General features: G+C 29.5%; 1 protein-coding gene across 1 annotated transcript; it reads left to right on the top strand.

The window, feature by feature from the left end:
• Positions 1 to 93: 93 nt before the first annotated feature.
• cand_032590 (HECT domain-containing family protein) lies at positions 94 to 14,931 on the top strand (the record flags this gene model as incomplete). Its single annotated transcript, XM_067213485.1, has 1 exon — positions 94 to 14,931. One exon carries the CDS (start codon positions 94 to 96, stop codon positions 14,929 to 14,931), a length of 14,838 nt encoding a protein of 4,945 aa, XP_067066736.1.
• Positions 14,932 to 16,118: the final 1,187 nt, after the last annotated feature.

Here is a 16,118-nt window from a genome sequence, read left to right on the forward strand (position 1 = left end):
ATATCCCACATTCTAGCGCTTAATCTTTCATACATGCACTGTCTCCAAGTGACTGTTGACTTGTTACTTTTTTCTCTATAACTATTAATCTCAATGGGTATATCTTTAGGAGTAGTTTTAGAGGAAATTTCAGATGTGGAATTGAGCCAATATGAACAGTTACTACTAGATTTGGCTTCAAAGCTTGGTACAAAAGATGAATCAGACTCTTTAGAAAAATTTTTGGTATATATAGTACAAAACAAATGTGATATAACTTCAAAGTGTATTTGTGAATGGTGGGAAAGACGGGAAAAGCTATTTGATAAAGTTGATAATTTGTTAAGATCTCATCCCATGATGTTGGATGATTTCTTAAACCATTACCATGGTGGGGACGAAGAAAAGACTGGAAATCTCACAATGACATCGAATATAAGATACAGAATACATCTTTATTTAGAAAAACTTAAGTGTTTGACAGATGATGAATTTTCATTTTTTTCTAATTCTATGAATTGGGAGGAATACATTAGTAATAAAATACAAGCATACATTGAAGTATTTTTTTTAGTTTATAAGTACCATAAACAACTAAATATCAAAAACTCCGATAGAAAATACTTAGGTACTGGTGGTTTTGCAAATGTTGACTCAGAAACTTTTTTTGAGACATATAATAGAAGTTTAATTAAACGCGTATTTGAAGAGTATCATGGAAGTACGAGAATTTGCATCAAGTTTTCAGATAAAGCATTATTCTTTCCAAAATGTGACATATCTTACCATTTGGATCCTAAAGTGTGCTGTAACTCGATAGGTACTATATTATCTCCAAGTAAAAAGAATAGTGCTTGTAATATTCCTCAATCGTTAGATGAGATATACGTATTTGAACCTAGATTAGTTAAGGAAGAATGTATTGTTATCATTGAAATGTTGTTTGCATATATATGGCAGTACTATAGAACGGTTATTGATGATGATAAGGGTCTATATAGTTCAGATGTTGCTCATGGAGATATATTAATACAGAAAACAAATTCAAATGAGAGAATGGATAGTTCTTCTTTGAAATGTATGTTAGTACTAGTCCAAAAAATTCTTTTTACGACATCATTTTATGCATATGCTTATAAGAGAGTTTTCGAATATCAGTTATTGGAGTTAATTCTTTCTCATTCACTTCAAATTGCAAATGACATAATTGAACGCTTTCTAAGTAGTTTAAATTTTAAAAATTCGAAGAATCACAAGATTAAATTTGGATGTCATGCAAATTCAATACAAATGGTGATTAACAATGAAGATCTAGAAAGATTTGAGTCTATATTTTCTCAAGATAGCTTCTTTACAGTTATTATTTCCCCAGTACTGACTATTATCAATATATTATCTATCGAGACTACTCAGAGTACTGATGAAGATATGAATGAGAATGTTTTATTTAAAGAAGCTGAATTTGCTAGTAAAGACTTAACAAAGAAGCTTAGTGTAATTGGAAGAGATGTAATTTATCATGATATTTGTTCTATATCATTACTTATTCGTATGCTTCCAAAGTGTTCTATGCTTTTTGAAGTACTAGGAGAACTTCGAAATGTTTTTAAAGTTGATTATCTTGGTAATAATGCATTCTTACATTCAACATCTGTAAATTCCCAAGTGAATGAAAGCTCTCAACTTTATAATGAATCCTTCAGTTATGGTCCCACATCTCTTGTTTCATCATCAAGGAAAACAACAATAGTCGAGTTTCAACATCAATATAAATATGCAGGTCTTGATCATCAGATTCCTATAAAGAATTTTTCAAATGAACTACAAATAGCTGATTCATTATCTATCAAGTATTTCTGGCGTGTTATTAATATTCCTAACGCTTCACATTTACTCCTCATATTTGATGATAGATGTTCAACTGAAAGAGGAAAAGATACTTTAGAAATATTTGTACCTATACAAACTCATTTGAATAAACAATTTTCAAAGACAGAATCAGTTCAGTCTTTAAGAAGTTATTATACAGAATCTATTTGTGGTAAAGTATCAGGTAGCTCCTCAGAGTGGCCCAAAAATCCAACAATAATTCATGGAAATTCAATGCTTGTCCTTTTTTCAGTTTCTACGAGAATTAATCAGAGATCAAGTTCAAATGAACAGTGGGGATTTAGATTATATGTTCAGGGACACTTTTGGAATATAAGAACTCTGTTAAGCTATCAAAGGGATATATATACAAATCAGAAACCAAGTATAAAATCCAAAGACAGATGCCACTTAGAAAGAAAAACCAAAGAACATTTTAATTTATTTCTTAGTGAGGTTTATGTTCAATTATCTGCATCAATTGCCTCTGGAATTGCCATGATGCTCAGAGGGCCAATTGTTGGAGATTTAGAGAAGAGCTTCGTTGATATTCTCCACTCTTTACTATTTGCTGGTGGTTTTTCAAATGAAGTTGAATACTTTGGAAGTACGTACCCTATAACAGATAAAACTATTTGGAGTGATGAAGGAATGTCTTCAGATTTTGGTAGGGGAAGTGTAAGTGATGCAGGAATTGAACATGAGATGGGGGAAAGTGAGAAAAGAAATGGTAAAACAGGTCAAGTTGAATCAATGCCTGGTGTATCAGTAGATGATGTTGAGTTTGTAATGTCTACTCTAGAGATTAATACAGACAACGAGCAAACTAATCAAGATATGAATTATAGAAAATATTATCCAAATTTTTATCCATCTCCAGATATGGAGAATATTGAGGTATTATTGATGCAGAACCAAGGCTGGGGATATGTAGTCAATTGCATTTTTGAAAGAGCATCTATTATTTATCATTACATAAATAGGAACCATAATATTGATGTAGATCATCTATCTAGTGACAAAAAGTTCCTAAGTAATTTACGTCATGACTTACTCACAGATAAACTTGGTTCTGAAAAACTGTTAAAGTCAATTAGAGGATACATTTGTTGTTATCTGCATCATCTTGGTCTCCATCAAAATATTTTGCAAATATGTGATATATTAAATCGACATTCCGATTTAATAAGAATAATAGAAGAGGGGCCAAAATCTGTAAATACCTCAGATGATGTTGTATTTAGTAAAGATTGCAAACTGCTAAGATTTATCATTTGCAATATTATAAATGTAGAAGTATATGAACCATTGCTTTACTTGTGGATAATTGGCAGACAACTAAAATCTTGGGTAATATCTGAGAAACATAAGGCAAATGCAAAAAGTGAAGTATTTGGATCTCAAAAGTTGAACCAACATGATAGTAACCACTTTGATAAGTCAAGCTACGATTATTGGAGTGAACTACTTGATAGTAAAATTAGAATAATCCTGAATATTATCCCATATTCAGGTAGTGAGCATCCAACAATTAAACCGTATATTCGACCTAACTACAGCTACAATTATTCTTTTAGCAGAGATATTTCCGAACAAGTAACTGTACAAGATGATTCACCAAATGCAAAGGATACTGATTCTACTGGTAACAAATATACATTTTACTCTAATAAACGTATTTGTAGTGTTCTGAAATCATTGATAAGTCGTGTAAATAATTATGATGAATTCGTAAATATGCCTCCTATAGATGTGGAATATGAGGATGTATCTCTACTAGGTAATAAAGATCATTCAACTTTTAAAGAGATAGATGAGTATAATATATCTCAACTATTTAATAATTATGAATGGGATGAATTAGAAAGGTTAGATGAAACTCAAATCATTAAAAGTATATGTGAGGGAATTATTGAATTTATTAAAATTTTCCCTGCTCCCAACAGTTTGGATACTAGTGGTGTCATGGTTTGCAAAGATGGAACTAACGATTTAAGTGGAATGAGTTATGTTCTTTATATTCGACGATTTCGAGCTATCATTCGCTTTGAAGCATATAGACTTGCATGCCAAATGATCACTAACTGGAAAAAAGATTATCTAGTTCAAGTTCTGTTACTAAAAGCATTGAGGTCATTAGGACACGAAAATCCTTCACAAATCCCACCAGATATACTTTTAAAATGGGATAAAGAAGCAAATAAGCGTAACTTGCTTGTATATAATCTTAAATATTGTCTATTTCCGCACTTTAGTAATAAAATACTCAAAGAGGAGAAACATCATTTAGAAGTCCATTATACAGATAATCTAAGAGGATGTGGACGTAAAATTGAGTTGCAAGTAAAGCATACTTACTATAGATTAATATTAAGTTTACTGAATCCTCAAGTAATATATCCAACAAATATTCAAATTCTTAGAACGAGTACTGTTGCATACTATATGCTAAAGGAGATGGACCAAAAGAGTTTGGTTAAGAGTAACATCTCAAACAAAGTTCTAAATCAACTAACAAATTGTGAAAGAGACTGTGGAAATGGTAATCACTGTCTACCTGCTGTATTTCCTGGATATTACCCATTTTTCTTATTTTACAGTATAATGTGCATAAGAAGCTCAATCTGGTGTGATTCTCCTCTACGTCTCTCATTCGTATATTCTTTATCAATGGGTTTATTACACTCTATTAACGTATCAGAACGTAACAAGAGTTTGTCATCATCGAAGGAACTGTGGAATAACTGTGAACTATTTTTCATGGGTCATATCAGCGTTATTTTTTCCAGATTCGACCACTTAAAAACTGTGAAAATTTCGGTTGCAAGAAAAAAAGTTATCCTTGAATATATGAAGAATGTATTTGAGAAAAATAAGATCATAAGGCTTTTACTGAATGATTTTACTGGGTTTGATGAATTATTTGTGAAAACATATATATTACAACCAAGTCCAATTTCAAATGTTTTGTGTTGCACACTTGAACGAGGAAGTGATCTCGTCAGATATTACTGCATAAGATTTCTCTGGAAGTATATTCCATTAATGACTAATTCTCAGTTATTAAATCTATATGCAACTCCACTTCTAAATAGTAACCGATTATTAAGAGAAAATACTAAATTAGAACATCTTGATAGCAGGACTTTTTTCCAAGACTGTCTGAAACAAATTGGGTGCTCTTTTTCATTATTTAGCTGTAATGAACGAGAATATAATGAATTTCAAATAGTATCACCTCCAGTTATTCTTGTTGAATCTACAGAAACTGGTATACTAACAAGTTTGAAAAAGGAAGGGTTTATAACTAAAGGGACGAATTCACTATACTTTGAAATGGAATACTTTAAAGCATTAATTATTTTGCTTCGATGTATACTAATTCACTCTTCTAGAAAAGATTCCAAATCTAGAAAGACATCAATAAATGAAGATATCTTTAATTCACAACGTATGGTATTAGTGAATTTACTTTATAACATAATAGTTGACTTGTCAGACTATTTAAATCCATCTAATGTGGATATTGACAATTGGGATAAAATATATCAGTTTATTGGTGCTCTTTGTGTAATAAGCAACGAATATGATACTGAATTTAATATTGGGAGTCAAGTATTATATCAGGAGCTACAAGTAGAGAATTCTTCTCTATCAGTACACCCTAAGGAAGGAATATTCCTGTCAAACAATCCATTAACTAATAAGGTTGAATTTTTGGTGGTTGATAAAGATAAATGGATTGAAATAATTACCACGTCTTATAATAATCTTAAAATAGTTTCAAAGTGCCTTTTCGAATTCCCGATTAGCTACTTTATCGAAAATTCAAGTGAAGATTTGGCCTTTGCTTTTAAAAGAATAGCATCTTACTTATGTGAGTATTTGTGCAACATGTCTTCGTCCATAATGAATACTTCTGAAGAGGGAATTTTGTTAAAAACTAGTGACAAGAATCACAATGCAACTATATTAGGTGAGCAAATGGTTAAATATATTCGTATCCAGTTGATTTCAATGAGCATAAATGTACTGTGTCTTCTAGCTAGCAACAATTATCTTTCAGTAGTTGACAATTTGGAAGGAAATCATAATTTATCTAGAATGTTGTACTCTTCACTTATAAAAATTGGAATGATTGATATCCCTGATTTACAAATAAATATTGATAAGTTTGGCTGCTTTAATATAGCCTCGCTAAACAGAAGATTTATTCAGCAAACCACTAGAAAAAACAAATATGACTCATTTTGGTGCTATCCAATTATAAGTAAAGCAACACAAGCTGATATCTTACATGGCTCTCCATACTACCACAGCACTGTTAAATTACCTACATATTGGGATCTTAGCCCATCGCATTTTTATTATTACAATGAAAGAGTAGTTATTTACAAACTCAGAGACTATGAAGATACTGAACAATCTTTAGTAAATTGCATTATTGCAAATAATAATATTCCAACGACTATAGGATTCTATTATTTTGAGTGTAAATTCACTCTTTGTAAAAGAGCTAACAATAGTCAATTTGTTAATATTAAGGATATATCTTTAGATTATATAGAAGAAGGAAACATTATTTTGAGTATTGGTTTGTATAGAGATGGATGTGAAATGAGTTATGCTGGTACATTTGGAAGTTTTGCTTATTCAAGTATAGGAGAGCTTCACCATAGTTGCACTGAAAAGATTGAAACAAAAACGGAAAATATAGAAACATTTTCATTTAATGATATAGTAGGATGTGGTTATGATGTTGTTCATAATGTCGTATTTTTTACAAAGAATGGTAAATTAATAAATATGGATAAATCTTGCCTTCCCCAAGATAGTATATATATTACACCAGAAAATATAGATTATGAAACTCTAACACAATTTCAAAATGTCCGTGGACAATTTAAACCTTCTGTTTGGGTGAGTTTTAGTAAATCCCTATACAATAACAAAATTACGGGTTTTGAAGAAAAATTACAATATAATGTCTTAGTAGAGGGGAATTTTGGACAAGAACCTTTTATATATGAGTATATTAATAAACTCACCATAAATGATACACTTTCGCTAATAGATGAGAAGATATGTGAAAAAACAGATATGGAAGGGCAAATATTGACATTTATCCCCAAGAATTCATCTTTCTATGCAGTTAATGAGGTTGAGTTTCATAGGCGTACTATAGCCTGCGAATTACATGAGATTATGGGTGGAGGCTTATTTCCACTCGCTCTATGTATTTTGGCACTTGAAAGATGTGAAGATAATCTAGAAGTAGCAACAAATTGGCTTCTTGAAAATGGGTTTCAGGAATTAGACCATATGCAAAATGCATTCTTGGAGCAAAATACTAAATTAGTTGAAAATACAGGTAATCAAGAAGACAGGGTACATGGAGATAATAAAAAGGTCAATTTACCTTTAAATATTGAATATGATCATTTAATTATAAAAGGTACCATTGAAAAAATAGATAAAAACCAATTTCCTAGAGGGAGTCCTGATTATGAAATACTTCTAGATTTGTGTATTTACAAGAGCTGGAATATATTTACAAAACAAGAAGATGATATTACTGAAAATGAAACACATTTTGATATCACAAGATTTTTGACATCTTTCGGACCTCTTAGTGAATTAACTTGGAGCAGCTTGAACAGTAGTTTGTACAATAGTAATAGTTCTCTCTCTTATTGTGGCCCTAACTATTCAAATGACATATGGTTTCACTCAATACGAAGTAATGAACAAACTAATCAATATTTCCAGGGACAACAATTTGAGCAAGTGTTGCTAAATAATTCTAATTTAAGGAGATCAACACCCTCACAGCAAACAGCTAACTTGAATGTAGCCAACTCTCAACTACTCTTAAACAAAGATTCATCTTTATTCCCAGGACAAATTGTGATTATAACTTCAAATATTGAATATTGGATATATGGTGAGGAAGAAGAACTAATAAGTAATGATTTATTAGTGAACAATAAGTCCAGACTAATATTCCCATTGGTAGATATTTACTCTCTACCATTGCATATGATGAAACTATATTTACGAAGGTTTTCTAAAATGTATGGAGTAGTTTGGTGCTGCTACCAGATTTCAAAATCATCCATTGTGCAATTTATTGATTATCACAATATGATGTACTTTTTTGTTCATATTCCAACGAGTTACCTGGAACAAGTGTCAGTCGATACACCACTAATCACGGGTTCAGAATTAAATTCGCAAATTAATGGATATTCTTCACTACAGCAATATATTAGGGAGATTTTACTATGCAAAGATCGAGATGAAACGGAACTCACAGATTTCAATCGTATTCTAACTAATATGTATAATTTATATCCAAAAATTGAATATTTCAAATGTATTACTTTGGTAAGGAATACTTTGGTATCAATAGTGCATGAACTACCTCTTTATATAAATTGTAGTGATAAAAAAGTTCAGAAACAAACATTTTTAGATATTCTCCGTTTATTCAAATTAATATATGGTAATGATGGGCCTACTCTAAATGATTACAGTCTCCTAATATTGAATGATTCAAGAGCAGGCTTTTATACGAGATCAATACTTTCCAATATAAATTATAATGATTATAACGAAGTTGAGGGAATTTTTTCAGGTTTTATGGATGTTATCCAAAATCTTTCAGCCTACAGTTATTCAGACTTCTTGCAAATATTATACTCTGAGTATGTGATTCATATGAGAAATAGTACGAAGTATCAACTTCCAATAGTTGTGGTTGAGAGTAGTCATCCATATGAATGTAATATGGATAGAAGAATAGATGTTGAGATAAAGGGATGCAAATATTTATACGCCATTTTTGATCCACTTTGTGATTTGCATTCAGATACTTTAACGGCTCTCACAATATCAGTGAAGAATAAGAGTAGTGGTAATGATATGGTTATACTAAAGAAAACTGCTCGAGGAATGAGTGGATTTAAGCAATTAATACCCTTCAATTCTTGTTCTGTTAGGTTTATTTCCTCAGCACAAAATAGCAATAAATATGGAATTAAAATTGTGTTTGTACCAGTAAAGTATAATTTGGCAGATCAAGATATTTTAAACAACAATAATATACATTTTGCGTATGTTGTATTAGATTTAATTATAGCCCAATTCAAAGATGATCCGAATAAAAAGAAATTTTTCTTCAATTATTTGGCTTTAATTATCGATATATTGTTCGATATTTTATATTCCTTTCATGCACCAAAACAGATAAAACTAAGCAGGTATTTGGCATTGTCAAATAGTTCTAATAGTGGAATAATCAAAAATCAGTCAGTGATACCCTACCAAAATGCTTTCATTCATTCTATTCGACAACTGGTATGTATTTTTATGAGATTTCACAAATCAATAAACTTATTAGCATCAAAAAAAAGCATAGTGTACTTAGATTATCTTGAAAGACTTTGCAATTTGATATACAACTCCCAATTTGAACAAATTCATTTGGCAACAAATTTTAGTTTATGCTCAAATATGAGATTCTACATAATGCTACAATTGAACAAAATCTTATTTTATTATCAAAATAATAAAAGCACATTTAAATGGAGTAATCTAAAAGGTGATTCTAGTGATTTATTAAATAAGATTTCTTGTCTTACTTACATAAGGTGTTCACTGGATCTCCAAGTGCAGGCACATCTAATTACAGAACTACTTTTATCATTTTATGATGCTTCTATATACTCCAATAATAGAAGGGGACAACTAAATTATACCGATACAAGTATAAATATTGATTATAAAGACACTTTCTATTCATTAGGATACTCAAGTAGTGATCAAAGTAAACATCAAAATACAAGTTTATATATTGGTGAAATTCAACCTTATTCAATATATATGCTAAATGGAGATTTTTATAGCCACCAACAGTTGTTAAATAGCCAATTTTACACATTTAATATTTGTCCATGGTTTTATTTGACCTCAAATAACAATCTACCATTATCTGTTTTTAAATCTTCACTACTGTGTTACTATAATCAGTACTTTCTCAGTGACTCAAAAAATTACGACAATTTTTTAAATATGAAGAGTTTTCAAGATGCAGAACATTGTCAATTTCCAACTTGGAGCCTGAGAAATAGATATATAAGTATATTTAAAAAGAAGGTACCCCTTTTACTTCTGGAGAAATTAAGTGAAATTGAAATTGAGATATTAGACGCTAGACTTTTAATTACAAATAATACTGAGGAGGTTCTGGATGAAAATCCTACTATTAACTTAAAGCAATTTCTTGATGAAGTCCTTATGATGATGAGTGGTAAGCTACTAATTCTTCCAAATCCCAGAAGTTTGTGGTTAAGTGATGATATACTAAGTAATTTTTTAAATATATATAGTGATTATGAAAAGAAATTGATCTTGAAAAATCCAATTTCACTTACATATCGTCTTGTGAGAGTTTTAACTAGAGAAGTTATTTTATTAAAAACTATTTCATTCACTTCTGATGATATAATTATGATAACTAATTCTCCATATCAAAATTGGTTAGACCGTGTCAAACTATTATGGGATTTGTTAGCATATTTAGAAAGTTCCGGTGAATTAACTATGAACCATAATATATCTGCAAAAAGTGGATATCCTTGGATACTTGGATGGGAAAAAGATATGATTAAGAGCCTAATACAGAGAGGAAATTCATTTGATCCAAGAACTATATCTGAATACCTTGAAACATTTACATTTTCACTTGTTAATAATAATCCAGTATCTGTAAGCTCAGATGGAGAATTGACAAAAGATGAGGATAAGGATAAAAAAGTATATAATTATCCAAGTCAAAATGAAGATAAAATGTGGAGTAATTCACAAACTATTCAGTTGATGAGAGAATTTCTTCTAAGGAATTATATACATTCTTCATTCCAAACCTATTTCTGGCCCATATTTTCTGGCACAGTGCCAATATGCGATATTGATTGTTATAAGACACCTACAGAAGATAGAGCAGTAAATGAAATATCTTCTTCAACAGAGAGCTATAAATTATTGGAGATTCCATCACGCGTTTCATCTTCTTTTGAAATGGTAGCACCATGTACTATATCTTTTTGGTTATATCCACTAAATTTGAATACGTGGAAGCAAACTTTTTCAATCAAAAATAGTAATTTTAAAGATATTGCAGAGATTAATAAACATGAGTTTTTAAGTTTTAACCTTCAAAAAGATTCATTTAATAGTACAAACTCAATTTTACATGAATCATATCCTCAGTATCCAATGGTTGGAAACAATTGGAGATTAATTGCATTTAGAGGACTTTCAGTTGCAACAATTTCATTTTGGATAACAGAAGGAGGATACTTAGGTATTATAATAAATTCGCCTTATAGCCAATATCCAATCAATCTTTTAGTTAATAATTCAATAAACACATCGAATGCAAATGAACACACTGCATCTTTAAAAGCGACATTATTTAATAGCTCATCAGCAATGGATCTTCATACCACAAAAATAATCTCCAACCATTGCATATATGCAAATCAATGGTATCATATAGCTCTTACAATAGGTTCACTACGGAATTTGAATAGTGCCCCAAGGTTATCAACTTCTAGTAATAGTTATGGATATAGTGTAAAGCTTTATATTAATGGGCTATTAGATGAATCTAAAGTAATACCATCATCTAGAATTCCATTAATTAGTGGTGATCTACCCTGGATTATTGGTTGGCCGAAATATATGAGATTTAAAGAAAAAGATAATGAAATGAACCCTATACAGGTTAGCGGAACTCAAAAACCCAATAACCAGCAACTGAAATTTTTTGAAAGGAACATTTTCCTTGGTCAAGACTTGACAATATCTAATTCACCTATATTATGTTCACCCTTTAGCTCTACTGAAGTTAAATCTAGTATTAAACCTGAATTTTCAAAAAAAGCTGGGGAACCACTGTTTGGATTACTTGCCAACATGTTTGTTGTATTTAATGAGTGGGAACTGGAAGATATCCATGACTATATTAAGAACACTTATAGTGATATTCAAAATCATATACAGCAGATTGAAATAACAAGTATTAAATCAAAGATTTTCAAATTAAATAATGGGAGTACACATTCAAACTCTAATGAAACATTGTCAAGTAGTTGTAGCAGTAATAGCACCTCTAGTAATAGAAGCGTTGTACATGTATTTTCAAGTAATTGGAGGTTCAATCCAATTGTAGTATGTTTCAATAATATATGGTCAATGGATATTGGTTTATGTGATTTTATACTACCAGAAGAGCAAGCACAATCATTAAAATATAAATATTCCATTTCAGATAAATATTATACCGAAAAATTAAATGTGAAACTTTGTCTTGAACCAAATACTATAAATCATATGCATTTAATCTATTCCAAAGACTTTTATGATTTGAGCATTCCAAAGCTGGATGTCGCATGGAAAGTTTGCAGTGTATCTATACCAAATATACTAAATAAAAAAAGCAATTGGGAACAGAGAATTATGAGTGATGTGGAATTTTATGATCCTGTTGATTTAATATGTAGTAAGAACTGTATTTGTAGCGATTCTATTATTGAAATGAATGTAATATTTGGGAAAGAACAAGATATAAGTGCTCCTTTTGTAGTAATCAGACTTAAGAACATAAAACTAATATTCTCAGGTGTAATAATGAGGAGATTTGTTGAAATGCTTGATGATTTCCATGAGGAATATGAGCACACTAAATCTAATGCAAGTGATTTTTCAAATATTCCTGCAGGACAGCCAAATCAACTATACTTAGATACTTTATCAGCAAATGAATTGGTAAATCGCATAAAAGAGAGATACGGACTAGAACCAATTAAGAATAACAATTCAACTGTAGAAAAAGATATCTTTAGTCAAAATCTTACATTAAAAAACAATTCTAAGATTTTTTCCAAGCCCAGTACTTCAATTCTAAGCCAAAGTAAAATAACTCTCTCTAAAGTGGACGAATTTATACTGCAGCTATACGAAGAGTTACAATATAAAGAATATCCATTAGCCTTAATATTAAATCATAGAGAAACTAATATATATAAGGAGAAAATTGGATGTAATATGTGTGATTATGAAGTAATGAGTTATTGCAGACTTAACATAATTTTGACAAAGCGATTGATACAACTATTTATATCCATACTAAGCTATATTGATATAATATCTCCACGACCATCTATATATAAATATGCTTGGCTTAATAAAATACGTCATTATATGTCGGTCTCGCTCAAAGAATTGCTTCTGAGTGCTAGTTTGTTATTAACAGAAGATAGTGGAGCTGATGGAAGAATAAGAGTTGTAATTAATAGACCTAAATCATTACATTATAGCGGTGATATAAACCATGATCCTTATGGGTTATATAGTGTATTTGGTCAAGTATACAAGAGTTTAGAGAACATTGCACCAAACAAATTTAGAAGTAAAAATAGACCATGGTATGTAATCTACGAGGGTGAAGGAGGAATTGATGCCGGTGGATTGTATAGAGATTGCATTAGCCATATTTGTTTTGAACTACAAAGTAATAGATTACCACTATTTATATTATGTCCTAACTCATATGGTTTCGGTGATAATCAATACTTCTTTATTCCGAATCCTGATTTGGCTAAATATACATATCGCCACAAAAGAGTAATACAAGATAAATTAGGTGGGAGTGATGAAAACATGAAGGATGAAAATAATCATACTAAAATAGAATGTTTAAATAATAAAAATAAAGAGTGTATAGTACCTTTGCAAATGTGTGTTGATAAAATTTTTGATTCTCTATATAGATTTGTTGGAAGATTGATGGGAATAGCAATAAGGGGTCACCTAACATTGAATTTGGACTTCCCTATGATGTTTTGGAAGATGCTTCTCAATGACAAAATAGAATATCAAGATATAAGACAGGTTGATGGGTATACAATGCAATTATATGAAAAATTGACCCAAATATACAGACTTTGGGTAGCAAGTAAACACTCTGAATCCTATACTCTGCAAAATAAAAATTCATTGGAAAATTTAATGGAGGAATTTTCATTGGTTGGTTTAACATGGACAATTACAAACAGTAATGGAAAAGTTGTTGAGCTAATTAAAGATGGCAAAGATATTCCAGTGAAAATAGAGGAGTTAAAATATTACTGCAATTTATTGCTTGAATACAAAACAAATTTTGAATTAATTCATGCAACTAAGAATATTCGATTAGGTTTGTGTGAAATTATTCCAGAACAGATAATCCAACTATTTACTCCTATTCAGCTAGAAAGACTTATTTGTGGGATACCATCTTTCAATATTAATCTGCTCAAACAACATACGAGATATACAGGCTATCTAGCTACAGATGATGTGATAAAGTGGTTTTGGGATGTATTAAGCAGTTTCACCTTTAAGGAGCAACAAATGTTTTTAAGATTTGTATGGGGAAGATGTAGATTACCTAGTGGAAACTCAAACTGGGAACATAATATGGAAATCGTCCGATTATATCCCAGACATAATTCTTTAACAGAAAATAATCAACATATTCAAAATGAATCTTTTTCAAATGTACAACCAGGAAATAACTTTGTGGAGGAGATAAATTATACAGCTGATAATCCTGAGGGTGATACTCCTAGTTATGAACCAGATGAAAACTTGAGATTACTTCTTGGTTATGATATTGAAGAAGGTATTGAGCTCAATCTTGATTCATCATCTAATCAAAGACAATTAGGAGATAATTTAGTGGGTATAAATGACTTGGATAGTATATTTGAAAGTGTAGATGAAATAAGTGGAGAAGTGACACATAATGAAGAAAACGATAGCAATGATTTAGATACTAATAGAACAAGTACAGAGAATTTGAACTCACCAGAGGATCTTATGTTACCAGTGAGCCATACTTGTTTTTTCCAACTAGAATTGCCAAGATATTCAAGTCGTGAAATATTAATGGAAAAACTTTTGTATGCAATAACAGAAGGTATTGCAATAGATACAGATAACAGAGCAACCGATATTGATTGGGACCAAAGATAAACTTCTTTTAAAAAAAAAAATAAATAGCTTAGGGAAAGCTTATATACAAAATCATTAAATTAATATTAATTATTTTCTAATACCTAACTAGATATTTCGTATATTATTCAACTAATTTACACACAACAAAACTTTAATATTACACCAAATTTAAAATTATAAATGTATCTCTTTTTAAATATAATTAGGGATTACTGCAAATTTTTCATAAAAAAACAATAATCTACTATAATTAACCTATGGATTATTAAATAACTTTTCTTCAAAATAGTAAAATTTCAGTAAACTTGTTATACAATATATTTATAATAGTAAATAAACTTTTAATTTATAATAATATGAAATTTGGTATTTCTATTACATTCATTTAGATTATAAAATAATTCGATATAAAATTCAAATGTTATCAATTTACAATTTAGCTATCTCAAAATGATTTTATAGGTTATTAAGCTAATTAATAGAATTTTATATTAAAAAGTCTTAATATTAATTTATTTTCAGGGAATTACTCTTGTATCAAGTTAATTAAATACTAGATAGCACCGATTTTCTAACGAATTTTGTTCTAGTTCTAATTACTGATAATATTAAAAAATAACTATTCAATTTCTTTCTTAAAAAAGAAGTTTATATATGATATGATATTGTAATATAAAATATTCTATATAAGATCATAATAAAATTTATATTAGCAACATTGAAGTATTCAAATGTTTTTGTAATATTGGATACTCTTAATTATTACTAATTTTCATTATTTATAAAATAAGGATAATAAGTGATTAATAATTAAATAAAATTTTTGTTTTAATCAAATATTAATATATTAACTGTATTTTTAATAATTCAAATAGTTTAACTTTGATTTAATAGTGCAATACACTCAGATTTAGAATATTGAAACAAATGTCTACATAGAATAAAGAACTTACTTAGGAACTATGTAAAATATACAAATATCAAATACTTAATATAAAAAATAAATAATCTTATACAAAGTAATATTAACTTTTAATTTAGTAAAAATGGTTAGTTAAATATCTTTATTCATAAATGAATTTATCAGTGGAAATAAATAGATTTATGAAAATTATAATAATAAAGGAAAATTTAGTAAATAAATAATAGCTTATTTCCTTAATAAATAAAACAAAATATAAACAAAAATATTTTATTAGTATTTT

The sequence above is a fragment of the Cryptosporidium andersoni genome (assembly GCF_001865355.1).
Source record: "Cryptosporidium andersoni isolate 30847 chromosome Unknown contig_1, whole genome shotgun sequence".
Classification (NCBI taxonomy): domain Eukaryota; phylum Apicomplexa; class Conoidasida; order Eucoccidiorida; family Cryptosporidiidae; genus Cryptosporidium; species Cryptosporidium andersoni.